General features: G+C 42.7%; 1 protein-coding gene across 7 annotated transcripts in view; it reads right to left on the reverse strand.

Moving 5' to 3' along the window:
* Positions 1 to 2873: 2873 nt before the first annotated feature.
* DENND1A (DENN domain containing 1A) overlaps positions 2874 to 17214 on the reverse strand; it is a 190603-nt gene continuing 176262 nt past the window's right edge. For all 7 annotated transcript variants that reach the window (XM_080630893.1, XM_080630892.1, XM_080630890.1 and 4 more), the window contains 3 exons: positions 16614 to 16702; positions 5875 to 6130; positions 2874 to 4843 (listed from right to left, as the gene is read on the reverse strand). In XM_080630893.1, coding sequence (XP_080487019.1) covers positions 3536 to 4843; positions 5875 to 6130; positions 16614 to 16702 — 1653 coding nt within the window. In that variant the 3' untranslated portion in view covers positions 2874 to 3535. The remainder of the gene's footprint in view (positions 4844 to 5874; positions 6131 to 16613; positions 16703 to 17214) is intronic.

Genomic DNA, 17214 nt, shown 5'->3' on the forward strand with positions numbered 1-17214 from the left:
ATCCAACTTACAAGTTGGTTGATTACAATCAACCGCAGAACCTTCACCTCGGCTCTGGGTTCTGCAGCCTCAGACCTGATTCACCTCCAGGTCGGGGCCTGTCCTTTTACCTTCCAGCTCCACTCAGTTTTTCCATTTAAATTGTGGAAAAACAAAGGCAGTGACAGGATCTAAAGAGAACCGATGTTACTCCAGCCTGTACTTGGAAAGGAAACTAGAATGCTGTTACAAGAACTGTAATTAAGCTGCTGAAATAGCCTGAAGGACAACAAGCAGCTACATACAACCCCCACTGCAATAAAGAGCTAAACGCAGGTAATGGCAGGCAGGGAGGTGACTGCAGCTCCGGGTTGGCAGCAGGAAGGATCTGTCCTGCTCCGGCACTTCCCAGGATTACAGAGCAGCCGCGTCCATGTCGAGCACCCAAAGCCAGTACGAGAAAAGTGTTAAAAGACTTTGTCAGTGTCTTGAGCATTTCTGCAAGATAACTTATGAAAGTTTGGGGTTTTTCAATAATGAACTGAACTTCCTTTTGATATTTAATTTTGGAATCTATTTTTTCACAGAACTGCACTTGCTGTGGTTCCACATCCTGGGTTCTTTTGTACATGTAAATTTTGTAATTTGTAAAAAGATTAGAATGTCCTTCAAGGAAATTTACAATAAAATCTGGTTAAAAATGAAAGTTCCCCTGGCTCTGCGTGGTTGCTTCTTTTAAGAGTAAGGAGATGGCTGATTCTGACTGGTGCAGGGGAACGCAGCCATTCCCCGTGCCAGAAAGTTCTGTTGGACATCACCATGATGCCAGTCCCAAAGGACAGGAGGGGACAGCAGCAGCTCCTGCCTGCACCACTTCCCATTTTAAATCCATCCATGTGTTAAATTCCAACAATTAGAAGCAAAGTGGAAAAAACCCAAACAATTTCCAAACCTGGATGTTAGATTCCAATTGTAAGTTATTAAAAAATAGCCCCTAGTACGGGCAGGGGAATCACAAACCTCTTGTAGATAAAACCTACAGATAAGGTTACAAGGGGTCTTCAGCAACAACATTCTTGTATCTCCACAGCTTCCAATGCCTGTGTCTAAAACGTTTCTGACCATGTTGAGTGAACAGGAGGTAAGCCTGGTTGTACCATCAGTGCAGCAGCAGCTGTGTCAGAACGCTGAGGATCTGCTGTAACTGGGCAAAGCTTTACCAACCAGCCATGGGGAATACAGGAGCAATGTACAAAGCTGAATCATAACAGGAACACTGATCCAGGCTGGTAAAAACCACCAGAAATACTTCTACATCAGAAAACGCCAGGTTTTCCATCCCCAAACAAGCACACCTGGGTTCCATCCGGAATGAATCGCATTTGGAATTCCTGAGTTTTTAAATAAAACACTAAATTCTGCCTGGGGACATTCGATTCCTTTTATTGTTTATAAAATCTCAAGGGGTGTCCAACCTCCCCCTGCCCCTCAAGCCTAAGTGAAAGGTGATTAATGCATTTATTGAAGTGTTAATGCTTTCTAGTGCCTCAAATTGACTCAAAAGCTAAACCCAAGTGTGCTTGTTTGTCTAAAAACCCACTGCATAAAATACTCTATAACATTGGCAGAGTAAAATGACCAGAGATGGGCAATGATACAGAATTACCTGAGCACGTGTGAGGCCTCCTCAGTTTATCATCTCTGTGCGACACTAAAACTATTAATTAAAACCAATGTGTGGAACCTCCTGGTGCCTGCACATACACACCACAACCAGGACAGTTTTATCATCTGGTTCATAGCAAAGGAGAGCTGAAATTCCAGCCTGAATTTACAGGTAACATTCCTAGTCTGAACCATATAAAATCAAGTGGAGCTCTTATCTGAGACTTTTAATATTTTACTATGCAATACTAAAACCATCCGTCTTCCAACACAAAAGGAAAATACAAACCCAACCGAGTGGCTCGTCAGAGGAACAGCACTGTACAGAAGTGTAGTATTAATGTAAGACTACAGTCTCCCCCAGCCTGCTGGCACGTCAGACGCGATTGCAGAGACAGCCACTGTCATCCACTGAGTAAGAAAACTCCCAAGATTATGTGACTAAAATAGATACATTGGAAATCAGATAAAGCTTTACAAGAATCTTCCCGTGTCCAAAATGGTTTCCTTTATCAAAGGCTAATGGTGATGTGATTACCTCTTCTAGAGTAACATGGGTTACAGCAGATTGTGCCCAAATACAAAACAAAACGAAGAAGCACCGCGGAATGAACCCAGAAATGCTCACTGCAGGGACAGCAGCTTGGAGAAGGGATGCTGAGATGAAGGTGACATTTCTTGAGAATACTACTGCCACACATAAGTGTCTCAGAAAATCCCAGTGAACGTACCCGTGAACTTCCCAGGGCCTGGCTGTCCTTCCTGGCCGCACAGTCCATTTCCTCATCCGTCACTGTCTCGTTGTACCAGCAAACGGGTCTCAGCACTGCAGGACAGGCTGACAGAGCCAGGTGCAGGCCAGATCCAACCCCTGATTCCGAGGCAGGCGTGGGTATTCCTGCACCACGCTGCCGGCGTGTCCATACACTGGCCTCTAACACGAACTCACAAGCTGGGAGCTTTCATACCCCATGTTTTTTCTCTTTTTTGTTTGTAATAACCAAGTAAGATACTGTTACATTCCATTCATATACTGCCATTTATAGTATTTATATAGAATATTAACATACACAGATATAAGAACTAGGATACTCTTTATGGCCTCTATTTTCTGACAGATTTAACAAAACCAAACAAAACCCCCAAAATTAAAACAATTGCTGGTGTTTCCAGTTTCCCAACAGAGATGCAGGACCAAACCCTGAGCAACTGCTCTGTGCCACGGTTTTGTTGCAACAAGGACTTACAACACCTCTGCACCAGAGAAGCCCCTGTTACCTCTCAGTATACCAGGGAGGAAATGAAAAGTCTGCAATAAAAGCTCATCCAATATCGTAACCTAAATGAACAGATGCATTTCAAGACAGGGTGAACTCAGAGGCTAACAGATGCACCCCGTGCAGCACACAGGGCTGGGTTGCTTTGCTGCTCTTTACATGTGAAAGCAAAAGATTCTAATTCTTGTGTAACACGGGAAAAAATCACCACCATTCCCCGTGGGAACACCCCACCAGTGCACATGCCATGTCATGCTCCCGCCTGCGCTAAGGACTGCAAATACAAGGGAAGGAGCAACTTCTGCCTCAGCAGCATTGTCTGAAAAGCTTTGTGTGGAAAACCAAACCAAACCCAATCCCACTACCCTCATGCTTTGGTCAGTGCAAGTCCTGGGGGTTTCCAGTGGTGGAGAGTGAGGAAGCAGCTGCAGGGAACACGACAACAGGGGAACTCTGGGCCAAAAGCACTCGTGTGTGAGTTGCAGCACAGTGATGGTCCTGCAGCTCTCCTGGCTCAGCCTTCTGTGAAAGAAATGCTTGGTTTTATGCTGGCTCAAAAAAACCCAAAAAATCCTCTGTCAATTCCAAAGGGACATCAAAAGCCATCGGGAGCATTACTCAAAGGTTTCCCATCGCTTTCGGAGCTGTTCAACCTTACCTGGTGTGGATGACACATCCTGCTTTGTCTTTTTTAGCAAATCTTCAAATGGATCTTTTGTCTCCTCAGATTTTGAGGACAGTAACACTGACTCTAAGCCCTTAGCTGGCCTGGCAGGGATCAAAGGGGGTTCGTTAGACAGTAGAGATAGTGCTTGTTTGGGATCTACCTTTGAGATGGCCTGGCCCACCTGTAACGTTCTGGTTTTAGAAGGACCACTCAAACGTGCTGGCTGCAGAGAGCCTGCAGGAGAAGGGCTCTGCAGCAGTAAGGAGCTCGCCGGTGGCACGGCTGGAGCCTGGCTAAACAAGTTTGGCATGGAGAGCGTTGAAATGTTTGGTTGAGGTCTTTGTGGTGGGTAGAAGCTTGAACTAGGGGTTATGAAGCTAGAGCTATAGGCGTGACCTAAAGAGGGAGTAAAAGAGCCCCTTGGGGGTCTAACTAGAGACAGCGAAAGGGCTCCTGGCATTGTTTGTGTGAATGGGTTAGGAGATGGCTGTAAAAAAGGAGGAGGTGCTGGGGAAGGATAACCAAGTGGCTGGACAAATGGTGCAGCTGGAGTAGGCACAAAGTCACTTGCCACTGAGGCAAAGCCAGCTGCAGAAGGTGAAGCAGCTGAGCTCTGCAGGCTGCGGGGACCTTGCTGTGGGCCACTGCTTTGCCAGTTGGCTGTTTTTAATGGATCCAGTAGATTAAGAAGGTAGTCGCTTTCGTTACCTGTGTTTTCTGTCTGCACCTTGACAGGCTGGAGCATCTCAGCAGTGCTGGTAGCACTGGGCAAAAGCTGAGACGGACGAGAGGAATAATTTACAGACTGCTGAATTTCAGAGTCTAAGGACATGCTACCAGCTCCGAAGGGCTCTGGGATAAGATCTGAAACCAAATGGCTACGTCCTGGGGTGAGAATTTCTGCTGGCCCGGATGGAGTCTGATGCTTGGAAGCCCTGGGTGCTGGTGGTGGTGGCACTATCCCCAGTTCAGGAGTCTTTCTTCCCTGTGGCCTAGGAATGGTGATGTTCCCTTGAACAGCAGGATTTGATTCATCCTTTTCTGCAGGAGCCAAAATGCTGTCTTTGCTCCGGGGTCTCCTTGTGATGGGTGGCATGTTACCAAGTGCAGTCAAGGGCCTTTCCGGTGAGCTTTGGGAATACTTGGTTGGAATAGCCATGTCATCATGACCCATACTCCACAGCTTGTTGTAAGGGTGAGACAGCTTCATGGGTGGCACAATCCTGTTCCTCTCAGACACGCCAAGATCCATTCTCTTGAAGAAAGCATAAAAAATATATTAGCTTTCACTGATCTCCTCACAACACAGAGCATAAAGCATAAAGCCAGGCTGCTGAGCTATGGGTGGAAGAGGATCTGCCCACAGGCTGCCAACACTGGATAGGGAAGGAGCATGCAGTCTAGAAGGACAGGCAGGGCATCAGAAGCAGGACTCTGCAGTTTTAAGTCCAGCTCTGCCTTTAACAAGTCGCTCAGCTATGACATATTGTAGCATCTGTTGTTAGCCAAGTAAGAAGCACGTACCTTATCTAAGGTATTTATTTAATTATTTTTTATTTAATTGCTGTAAGGAAAAGCTGTCAAATAAAGTACCTGGATGTAACACTAAATTAAGTATTATTATAAGGTGGAAATGCCATTCTCTTCTTTCATGTCACATGAAGATCTCAGACTCTGATTTAGTTGGGCACTTTCTAAGCTGCACATAATCAGTGAAGTTCCTCATGAAGAATCTCTCTTCTACAATCTAGATTGTTCAAATGACACCTCGATCAAACTGGCCAGAATGAATGAAGGTCATTTAAAAAACATGCAGTTTGGAGGGGACCTGAAACTTCTCAGGTATTCTTTCTCACTGCCAAGCATCAGCTTCAAAGATCACTGTGTGCGACACACAGTGGACAAAACACCTTCTGAGGAGCAGGGCAGATACCTCCTTCTTGAGAGGCTTTACTGGAAAAAGTTACTGTCATATAACTGAGTCCCATCCCAGTAATTTCTTAATCCAGAGATTAATTTTGATACATGAACAAATGCCTGGAAAATGGCTGCATCTACCCAATGACATGAAAAGGTTCCTCAGAGAATCACAGAACAGTTTGGGTTGAAGGGACCTTAAAGCTCACCTAGTTCCAACTCCCTGCCACATCCAGGGACACCTTCCCACAGACCAGGTTGCTCAAAGCTCCCTTCAACCTGGCCTTGAACACTGCCAGGGATGGAATAATGGAAAGACAGCCAGCCATGGTTCTGTGCAATCCGGTACACACAAAACCCCAGCCAAACCTGGTAATCAAATGTGCATCGCTGATCCCCCTCTTCTTTGGGAGTCCGCAGGTCTTCCAGGCTCTTGGCTTGACTGAGAGGCTGAGGCTGTGTTTCTACTTCTAAGTTGGGGAAGATGTCTTCAAGAAGGTTGATTTCTGCACCCTTGTTTGAGAGGAGAGGGCTTGGAGGCAGAGGCTCTTTGGACTTTTCTGGGCTGACCGCCTCTTCCCCATCAGCACTGTCAGATTCTTTCAGGGCCCGGTATGGCTGAGGCCTTGAGGAGAAACAAAAATCAGGTTGCCAATGACTGTCTAATTAATTACTATTTTTTTTAACAAGTATTTACTAAGGAGCTGGATGGCTTCACAAAAGGATTTTGGGTGGCAAAATACAGTTTCCAGTGCCTTGTGAACAACATGAATGTGAGCAGTGACCGAGGGCAGAACACACAAAGATGACTTGGCGCTTGAGGGTTTTCAAAAAGGAAAAAGAAGTGGGAAGCACTCAGAGGAAAGCTGTGATCATGCAGCTGCAGACAGGCTGAGGGGGGATCTCCCTCTCAGAGCAGGAATAACTGGACACCAGCTCTCCCTTTTGGCACCACCCCCCCCCCCAGCAGACCACTGCTCCCATGCCCTTCCACACAGCAAGTGGGAGCCAGCACATAGCAAAGCCCCCTGTGATCTGCAGGCGCTGCCATTCTCCTGCTCCAAGCTAACTCAGCACAGAACATAATCCAGTGTTTTCCTGCAATAATTGGGAACACTGTGCAGAGTTCCAATGATTACACTGGTTGTCATCTTATCAAGAAACAACACAATCCATTATGGAGACACCTATTTTACATTTACAGTCGAGCCCGAGTTTGCAGGATGCTTTTCTTGCACATACCTCAGCAGAAAATGAACACCAGCAGATTTGCATATTGGTTCTGTGTACAGAGAACAGCAGCATAATGTGCAGCCAATTAATAACTAGAAGTGCCACACATATCTGTGGTGATTGACATTTGACTGGCAGCCAGTTTTACTGTGGCATTTAAACAAGGTTTCAATTAAAAGAAAATATTTGTGAGACCTGCAAAAACAGACACTATGGAAGGAGCTTCCTCCTCTTTCCTTATTTTATTATAATACATCTATATCATGCAAATTTAGAAACAGCCCATCTTCATTCATCAACACGTATCGCAGGCATTCAGCTAGCAACACAAGAATGTACAATGCAAGTACAAACAGACAGCTGATGGTACGTGTCCTTAGGAAGAGGGTGATCTTGCAAATCCTGGTTGTATCTTTAGTCTCTCCCACAGTACGTGCTCAGCTGCTAAGCACTACAGATCATACTGCAAAAACCCTGAGGAAAATTCTGCAAACAAACCATTCTAGCAGCCTGGCCTCTGCCACCCCAAATATGAGAGTGGGAACACTTTTCCATCCCTTTGCTACTAAACTTGTTTGTCCATCTCCCCATGTCCAATTGCTGCAGGCCCATCACTTCCCTGTCAGTCCTGGACCTGCCTTCTGCATCACACAATGGATTTCAGCAACTAGAGACTCCACTATCCAACCAGCAGCCTCCTTCTCCAGCCAGTCTAACACACCTCCATTCAGCTCCAGCTCGTCTGATGTGGCTGGGCACAGTCCCATCTCTTGGAACCACCTGGATCTGGCATCATACAGACCTCTGAATCAGTGGCTCACAGTGCCCTGGCATCATTTCCTACAGGTTCTGGTCAAGCCAGTAACAGCATTTGTTAAAAGCATGAGTGTAATTCCATGCAATTTATCACCATTTCTTCCTAGAAATCCTCGAGCAGGTGAGATTAGGAAAGAAAAAGCCCTCTGGATGACATTCAGTAACGCCTCAGCTCAAGACTGCCCTCAGGGTTGGTATTTTCAAATACACAGTAAGAGGTAGTTACTACACGTGAGTCCATGTGCATCTCCAGTGTTACTCTCACCTCTAAGAAATACACTCAGGCTCCTGTGAAGACTGTCCAGGTAAAAGAGTGTTGCCTGTCAGCTCCCGCTCCCCCAACATGGGGCAGAGCTCTGCAGCCAATGCTTATGTATAGCTCTCACAGGCTGGTGGCTCCAATATGGCCAAGCTTCTCAGCACCATGTACAAAAGTAGGCAAGACTAAGTTACAGAGGTTTGGGAATTTGCAAATTAAAAAGCTGGATACAAATAACACAGTGAGTAAACCTAACAAAAATGCTTCCTGTTTCATATAATAATTTTAGGTCAGATTGTATGCAAAACCCCCAGAGGACATCTGCATGGTGAATCCCCATCATCACTGAGGACGTGGTACTTGATAGAACAGAGAGGCTGGGATCAAACAAGTGAAAGTAGGAAAAGCTGGTGACTGCACTGCAAGAAGGCTCAAAGGACAATCCACAAAGCACAATGAGCACTGCACAAGCCCAGGTGGCAGAAGGTGTGGACAGGAACACAAGCAGCACATTCCAACAAAGGGCAAGAGGAAGGGTTACATCCCACAGAGCTCAAGCTGATGTGAAACCATAAACTCTGCATTGCTGTGTAGTGTTTCATGCAGGAGTATGCTTTTGCATGCCACTAAATATTCAAACAAACAAGCAGGAGAAATGCTGAACATTCATCAAGTGCTGTACAAAGACCGCAGGAGCATTTCCAAGAGTCCCAGTACAGGAGCAGGCACTCTGACCAGTGCAAAAACCATTGTTCGGAGACTGAATTAATACAACAGAAGAATAAAGGATAGACCATTCAAAAGGAGCAGAGAAGAAAAAGTTTTCAGAGAAGCCAGAGACAGGATCCTCTTCCTGCTGAAATTCATCGTCAGAAGAGTCCTCAGAGAGGAAGACTGTATAGTGTCGCATGGGCTTTACAAGGCTGAGGGAAACAGGAAGAGAAAAGGAAGTTATCAAGTTGTCACAATCAAAACTCCAGAGGAGAAACCCAGCGGTCCACAGGCTCTCAATCATTTCCTAGCATGACAGGCTGCACCGCAAAGAGCTCTGCAGGTGATTGTGGAGCTCTGCTTTTCAGGCAGAAAACACAACTCTTCTAAAAACATCTTAGGTGCAATCTAGTTGGGGAGGGTACCAAGACCTGCATTACAGCCACACTGCAAAAGAAGCCAAGGCAGAAACCCACCAGGTCTCTCCTTCCTTCCTCTCATCACAACAACAATGGAAAAGAAATGGCTAGGGTTATAAAAGCAAACATTCTAGCTGTCTGAATGAGGTCTTTTCCCAAACATCTCCATTCTACCAATCACACACCACTGATAATATCCTAGTTATTGTAGTGAATCAAAACATACACTATGAATGACCCGAAGCAATACACAATCGAGGTGGAAGCCTACTTCTGCTACTACTGAGCTCCAGAACAGAATTGTTCAGTGCAAACAGAATCAGGCCCATCACGTGAACAGAGGACAGGTGCTGATCCTGTAGACATCACAGAGCAATGCAGATGTATTACACACCGTGTACGTTCTAGGTAAGACAAGGATATGCTGAAATCAGAACAAGGCCAAAAGCATGGACAGAAAGAATTGGATTTGTTGCCTTTACAGTACTAAAACTATCTTGAATGGCATTAGAATTCATGGTCAGTCTTCACTCTTTTAGTTCTTTTGTCTCAATTACTAAGTAACTATATGATAAAGTTATGAAAACCAGGCTAAAGGAGTATGTCAGAAAAAGGGAAGCTGGACACAGCAACAGGCAGCTCAGAGGGCTCAAGCTGCCACCCTAAACAAATATTTATCCACAATCAGGTCAAAGCTCATTAATAAAAAGTCTCAAATAGTGGTGGCAATAGATGCTAATGACAGTGTTAAATCCTAGGCTGGGGTACCTCAGGTAAAGCTGTGGCATAGCTGTTCTTTTCCTCTCTTCTGCTACAACAGGTATCTGGGGAAAGTGAGGTGAGGCCACTGCATTAGGAAAAATTTGCTGTAACATTATTTTTAACCCCCATCCCTTTTTTTTTTTAAGAAAGTGACTATTATCCAAAATTATGAATTTACATTAACAAAAGGCTCCACCTAAAATAAATCAAAGATACTTCAAAAATATTTCTGAACTTACATACACATCTTTATGTTTTACAAGAACAAATTACCATTTAACATGATTCCAGAAAATCTATAATGATTTCCAGAAATCAAGAGTGATATTGAATTTCTATGTATCTCACCAGTACATGAAATGTCTGGTAACTGCACATAACAAATGTATTGGTACAGTTTCCCTTAAAGCACTGCCTCTGATGCCTTTTGTTTGCCTTTGCACTATGCTAAATTCAAATGTTCTGTGTCTGCGTGCACACATTTATTAAACTGGGAACATACTCTGAACAAGTAAGACAGGATCTTGTTGGCCAGATCATCAGCTGCACTTCAGCGCAGCTCAGTGCAAATAGAATTATGTACAGAGTAAGTTCACATATACCGGGCTTACTGCTGCTGCAAGATTCCTTAAATGAAAGTGGGATCTCCTAATTAGAAGAAAGAGAGAGCTTAAGTTGCACTGCTGGGGTGCTCTGTAATGATTTTGGTCCAAGAGAAGGGATGAACAATCTAAAACTGTCCAAGTTTAAATTTTTTATTAGCTCGAGGCAGTCAGATCCAAAAAAAGTGCCTATTCCCTCATTAACCCAATTCGGGAACTCTCCCGCCGTCTGCCACCCACCACTCGCTCGAATCCCCTGCACAAAGAGCCGTCTCTGAGCAGGCAGGTCACAGCACGCCCGGCTACGAGGCAGGCACGGCTGCAGCCTGAGAGGGAAAAAAGGATGTGTCCGTCACCGCTACAACCCTCATCATCTCCACATGACTGCACCAGCTCCTGCCTACCTAATCTCTTCGCTGAGTTACCATGCAGATGACTTGCTGATCTCTTTCTAATGTTCAGTTTAACATGTCTTCGGTTAGCACCAGCATATGACAGTACTGACAGCCGTGGCTGTTCCTTTTTAAATATCATGTCAGAAACACAGCGCAATAAAGCTGGGGATGCGCTCCATGGCTCTGCGCACCATTATGATAGTAGGGGTTTCTTTTTTAATGAGGAAGATCTGCATCTCAGGAGCTTTTTTCATGTGTCAGGATGCATGGACAAATCAGCAGCACATCACACTGGCCAAAAATGAAATGCTGACAAATGTAGATATTTCAAATTTAATTGACACCTAAATGTACTTGAGATAGAAAAAAAATATATACAGAAATGTGAGTACAGGGGATGGGAATTAATAAGGAGAATTCTGTACTAATTTAAAAAGAGATTTCGGTTATAAGAAAATTAAGTTTGTTGTATTTTAACAACCTTGTTGCTTTTCCCTGATTATAGAGATCATGGTACAAAGGGGTAGTATGCACTTGTTGTCATTTTTCTCCTAAAAAAGGGCTTCCCAATTTGGAGGGAGGATTATTTTTTTAATTTTTTTTTTTTTTTTAAAGAATAACTCTACAGCAGCTCAAGGGAATTAAGGAATTTGTCCCTCTTAGACAGTAAAATAAAGAGAATGAGGAATTTGGATGCACGGGCTTTTTCTTGCCAGTATGAAATAGGAGACTTGGGACTGAGGGGATTACCCAGTAACTATTCAATGTGAACAAAGCCCAGACCTATCGCTGGAATTCCTTCCTGCTTACTCTGAATACTCAGGATGCCTAAGTGTGAGCTAACACAAATAGTAAAATATCCATTTGATTTTTAAAGTGCCACTTGGTATATGGTGAATGTTCACAGGAGCACAGCATTTCCAGAAAACCAAAAACATTAGCAGAAAGGATATTTTAAATTAGAAACGACAAAACAATTCGTATCACAAGTCATCCAACCAGACAGCAAAAGCACCAGCTTGCGATCCCCGTACCCAGGAACGGCAGTAACTAATAGTCTTTATGAACTTTTTACAAATGTTCTAGAGAGCTGGAAATACTAACAAAGAATTTAATGTGGAAACCAGCTGGATGACACCTCTGCCTGCTCTGACAGATCTAGATGTAAGGTTCTACAAAGGCATTTCACGTTTTTGTCCTATTACTCGGTACTAAGGATCTATTCACCCATTTCCCCTGCAGCGATCTCATCCCTTGACAAAGGCAGGCTGTTACATTCGTACAGTTAGGAGGTTCACTCCAAAGCAGATAGTGGAAATAGGCCCCAAAATTAAAGCTTCTTTTAAACCATCACACTGGGACAGAACAGGGCTCCCCAGGGCAGCCCTGCTTGCCTTGTGCTGTGGTTCAGGCTCGGCAAGGCCTGCAACAGAACCTGATGGCTCTCTGAATGTTTCTTTCTTGTTTGCTGTCCCTTTGCTGTCCTAGTGCCACCTTCATTGTATCTAGCTTCCCCTACACCAGTTTTCCCAAGGGAGAGGAACAAAAGCACACACAGTGAGCCCTGTCTGCTATATCCTGCAGTATTTTCTTTCTGATTGCAGCCATCCTTGTTCATATGGGCACTTGCTGGCTCAACTTTCTTGCTAAGTAGAGATCTTGCTTGCAGCAGTGCCATGGAAAACCTTTACCATACACACACATGCTGTGTGGCAGAGCTCCAAGAAGCTGGTTGCAACAACTGGAATTTAATGTGCTTTATGAGCCTGTATCATTCAACCCTGCCATCATGCTGACTTCATACTAAATTCAGTGTAATAACCCACTATTGCACTGCAGCCTATTTTCATTCAGGTGATACAAGGGAAAGCCATTAGCTTCTCTACTAAGTCCTACCCGACTTGTGGAAAGCCATAATGAACTGCTGCAGCAGTGACATGGGTTTAGCCAGCCCAAGAGCCTTTTGACATGCTGTTAATTGTGAGCCTGACCCTCTGATTTCCTATTTTAATTTCCTCCCACTCTGCATGCCCTGGAAGCCAGCTAGTTGATACTTACAGAAGACAGATCCTAGAGCCCTCTGGAAGCCTATTCTACATTTAATAGGAAATCTTGCTGTGGTGTGAAAGAGAGCTCTCAAAAACCTGCCTATCTGTTAAAAATGCAACATCGTATTTCTGTGAACAACTAATTTGTATTTAAGGAGCAATGTCCCACGTGTCTAGGACTGCTCCAGGTGGTAATCTAGCATTTTCTGACCTCTCATCTACAAATCCCTCCTGTTATTTTATAACTAAAAGACTTTTTTAAAAAATTATACATTTTAGATTAAATTCCAAAATTTGAAGAATGATAAACATCACAAGCTTTGAATTATCAATAAAGCTGTAGAAAAATAATCTTCGTATTGAAAGAGCAAATAAAACCTACTGAACAATTTGATGAAGGAAACAACAGCTCTTTCACCAGCTCTTCTAAATATAGCGGTTTAACAACAGACATTAGCCATCATCTTGGGAGTTCTTTTCAGTCATTGCTCCCACCCTCCTGTGTTTTAATTGCAAACTGATTAGAAATGAGCACACATACCCCAAACCAACAGGGTTTTTTTATACCAATAAAAAAGTTTGACTTATGTAACTGAAGATACAAGTTTCCTTGCATCATAAGAAATGTACCAACAAATGTAACAACTGAAAGGCCGCCTACATAAGGGTTTGCTTTTCAGAGGTGACACGCAACATTACAAATGGTGAAGAGGCTGCCCCGTGGAACATGTTTCCTGGGCAACAAGAGTGTCCGTGGTTAGCGGTAGCTGTCCCAGGATCCTGCCTCCACAGACTGGAGGGAGGATGCATAAGGGCAGCCTGGGCTGATGAGTTAGATATGCTGAGAAAAGTGTCTGATGCCTTCGAGTAGTCATTCAATACCAAAATGACAGTGTTAGTTTTACATGCAGAAAGAAGCTTCTCATTGAATGGAAGCTCCTACTCATAAACATATCCCATATGCGAGTACTTGGAAAAAGTAACTGGCTAATAATTTGGTTTTGGAACCAGCACTAATAATTAATTAGTTCTGGTAAAGTTTCGTTTAAGAAAAACACCCTCTCAGTGCTGCTGCTTCCATGGAATCTACTCTGATCTACAGCAGAGGTACACCAAGGCTACCGAATAATGAGTGAAAACACAATACTGGAGTGCTTTCGTTCACAGAGAACAAGGGACTTTTTAAAGAGACAACACCTGACTTTATGTTTTCATTTTAGAACAACAGAAGAATATTCTTAACTGGGAAAGAAAAGAAGAAAGTTTGTGAAACTTGTCATGAAAATCCTTAATTACTACTTGAAAATATACTTTTCATTTTTTCAAAATGTCATTTTGAGATAAATGGTAAGGAAAAAGGTTGGGATTACTGAATCATTACCTATTTCAAATGCATTCACCTGAAGTTATTTCTTAGTTTAGCCATTTATTTGAGCTTTATTTAAGTACATGGTTAGATATTTCCTCCACTTGTACTTCCAAACTCACCACTTTAGTGTTGTTCTCATCATCAGTGTGTGTTGTGTGTCCTGTCTCCCTACTGCCCAACTTGGTTTTATTAGAACACCCTAAGCAAACACTTTACAGGAGATCTAGCCGAGTGCAATAGACTGGAGGTAGTTCTGTCAAAGTTTGCTTTGCCACTTGAAGTTGATACAGCAAAGAATAAAAATACATCCAATCCTGCTGTGACACTGCATCTGAACTGGATAAAATATTGAAAACTGTGAAAGATCAGGAAGAGACCACAACTGGTACCATATAGCCAGTGCCAGCAGTATGAGCACATTACCTCGTTTTCTTCCACATTTACAAGATAGAAAAATGTATCTGTAAAATGCCTGTGAAGCAAAACAAGTCAGTTTACAGCTACCAAGAATCTTCATTATCTTTTGTAGATTATTGTAAATTGTTTTCACAATTGTTATTAGTAGTTTACTCTGTGAAAGGCTCTAAACTTAACAACAATAAATTAAACCAAAGTAAAATAATAACTTTAATTCAACGTGTTGCTAGCATTACTATAAATACTATATTTATAATTCAGGTTTATGGTTGTTACTAGTCTGATACTGGCAGGAATTGAAAATACATGTTAGCAGTAAACCACACTGGAATGTCAATCCAAAGATTCATGTTTCTTCCCATGAAACACATATAATGGTTAAATTGACTCAATTACCTTTCACCTACATGCAATGAGTCGTCATATGAAATTAAGAAAAAACCTTTTATTTCAAGAATTGCTATGATCTGTGCAGGGCCAAGTACCACCCTGTAACCACACAAGCCCTTTTGCAGGATTTGCAATCTGATCCACAAGAGGGCAACCAAATTCCACTACAAAAGGGATAAATAATCTGGTAGAATTGAACAGTGACCATTCGTTTAAGCTAAAAGCAAGAACACCTCCCCATGCTAAAGTGGCTGGGAAAAATCAAGCCACGCACTTAACTTTGGGAGGACAAGAGGGAACCCAACCTCTACCTCTTATTCCCAACCTCTACCCTGTAACAGTGGTGACAGGGAACTGGCATACATGGGGGGAAAAAGTGTGTCTAAAGAAACCAACCATTTTTCTTTTTATGGGATTTTAGTATCTTCAAATACAACAAATATCCTGTAACCTTTATCAGCTAAAGCATTTCACTTTACTGACAATAAAGCAACCACAGTATGGGACATAAATAATGCAAAGTGGCTATGATATAAGCAATTACTTTGCGCTGCAGGTGGAGACAACTTCCAAAGAAATCTTTGTGACAGAATAGACCCGTGCCACCATCTTGCAGCCCCTGAGTCTTCTGCTTTTAGTCTTTGAGCAGTTCCAGTGTGACTTCCCATGTCAAGGCAATGCCACAACACTGGACATTTGGAAAATGCTGCTCCACTCCCAACCAGAACATAGTGCTGGTGACTCTTGTATTTCTGAGCAGTTAAGTAGCTACACTTGGAAGAATCCAAATAATTTTAAATCCGATATGTGCACTGATGCAGCCTACATGTATATTTATCACACACTATAATGTCTTTTGGGCTATATTGGTAAGGTTCAATATATCCATTCTCTTTTCATGTTTTCACTCGATGGCCTATTGCTAACTCAACTATAGCAACATGTTAAGAGTATCTGCAGCAATACACAGCACTGTCTTATTTGAAAAAAAGTACTTTAATATGTGACATTCATGAAACTATCTGGAAAAATATCTCTTCAAGGTAACAGAATATCGTGTTCCTATGAGCAAGAGAGATGTCGGAAACCAACACATTTTATACATGAGCAGTAGGCTACACCAGTACAACTTAATTAGAACATTATCCCTGTTTACATGACAGTCAAATATAAGAAGGTGATAAATTTGCTAGTACTATGCAAGACAGTTAAGTTCTATAAACCTTCACTATAGAGCTCATTACAGACCTTCTGTTAATGGTGACAACCCTTACTGCCATCACTGAAACAAATAATTCCATATCTTCCAGATAAAGCCTGGCAGGAACAATGGATTTGCAGGGAGGTGGCTCATAATTGCATTTTAAAGCATAGTTCAAAACAAAACAACAAAGAAATGAATGAATCTCCAAAACCTGAAAACTCTCCCAGAGCAAGGTTGATCAGATGATGTCTAACCTAGCAATCCAGAATATTCCAAGAAGTACACTTCGGTTTCTTGCTTTTTCACACTTCATCTAAAATGTTCCAAAACTTGAAAACCGAATTTTTCCTTAGTTAATAAAAACAAAACAAAACAAAACCCAAAAACCTTGATGTGTAGTATTCTTTAATTTATCCTTTGGCTAGTTCTGAACACGCTGCTTGCTGACACAACTAGAGAGAAGCAGAGCAGCAAAGTACTTACTGTTCTGGACTGGAGACTGAAGTCCTTCGTCCTTCCACAGCAATATTACTCTTAGGTCTCTTAACAACATGAGGTCTTGGTGGGCGAACCTATGACACACACATAGAGAAGACATTTCATCAAACAGATCAAACAACAGACATAAATAACAAAACGTGTAACCGCTGTTATCTTAAAGGTATCCTCCATTCAATGTGGCTTTTTGTGCCACAACAATGTTACAAATTAATGTAGATATACAAATGAATAGAAAGCATGAATATAAACTACAGGGACTCACAACTTGTGCAAGGAGAAAAAATCCTCACGTTTTTGTTTAGCAAATGAAATATATATGCTTGTCACTGTCCATTAACTATTAGCAACGCAACAAAAATTTGTTTCACTGTCCTGTTTGGTGTGGGCTAAATTTCTGATAAAAAATACCCTAAATGTCAGCTTCCTGTTACACAGTTTGTTGATAGAATAAAACTGGAAACTCCTGTGTGCTGCTGTACATTATATTGGAAACTGGAGCTCAGCTTGGACGTTATGATCCTTTTGTCCTCTTGTTCAAAGAGGATAGAACCCAACTTCTCAAGTCAAGACTTCTGTGTAAGGC

The sequence above is a fragment of the Psittacula echo genome (genome assembly GCF_963264785.1).
Source record: "Psittacula echo genome assembly, chromosome: 16".
Lineage (NCBI taxonomy): Eukaryota > Metazoa > Chordata > Aves > Psittaciformes > Psittacidae > Psittacula > Psittacula echo.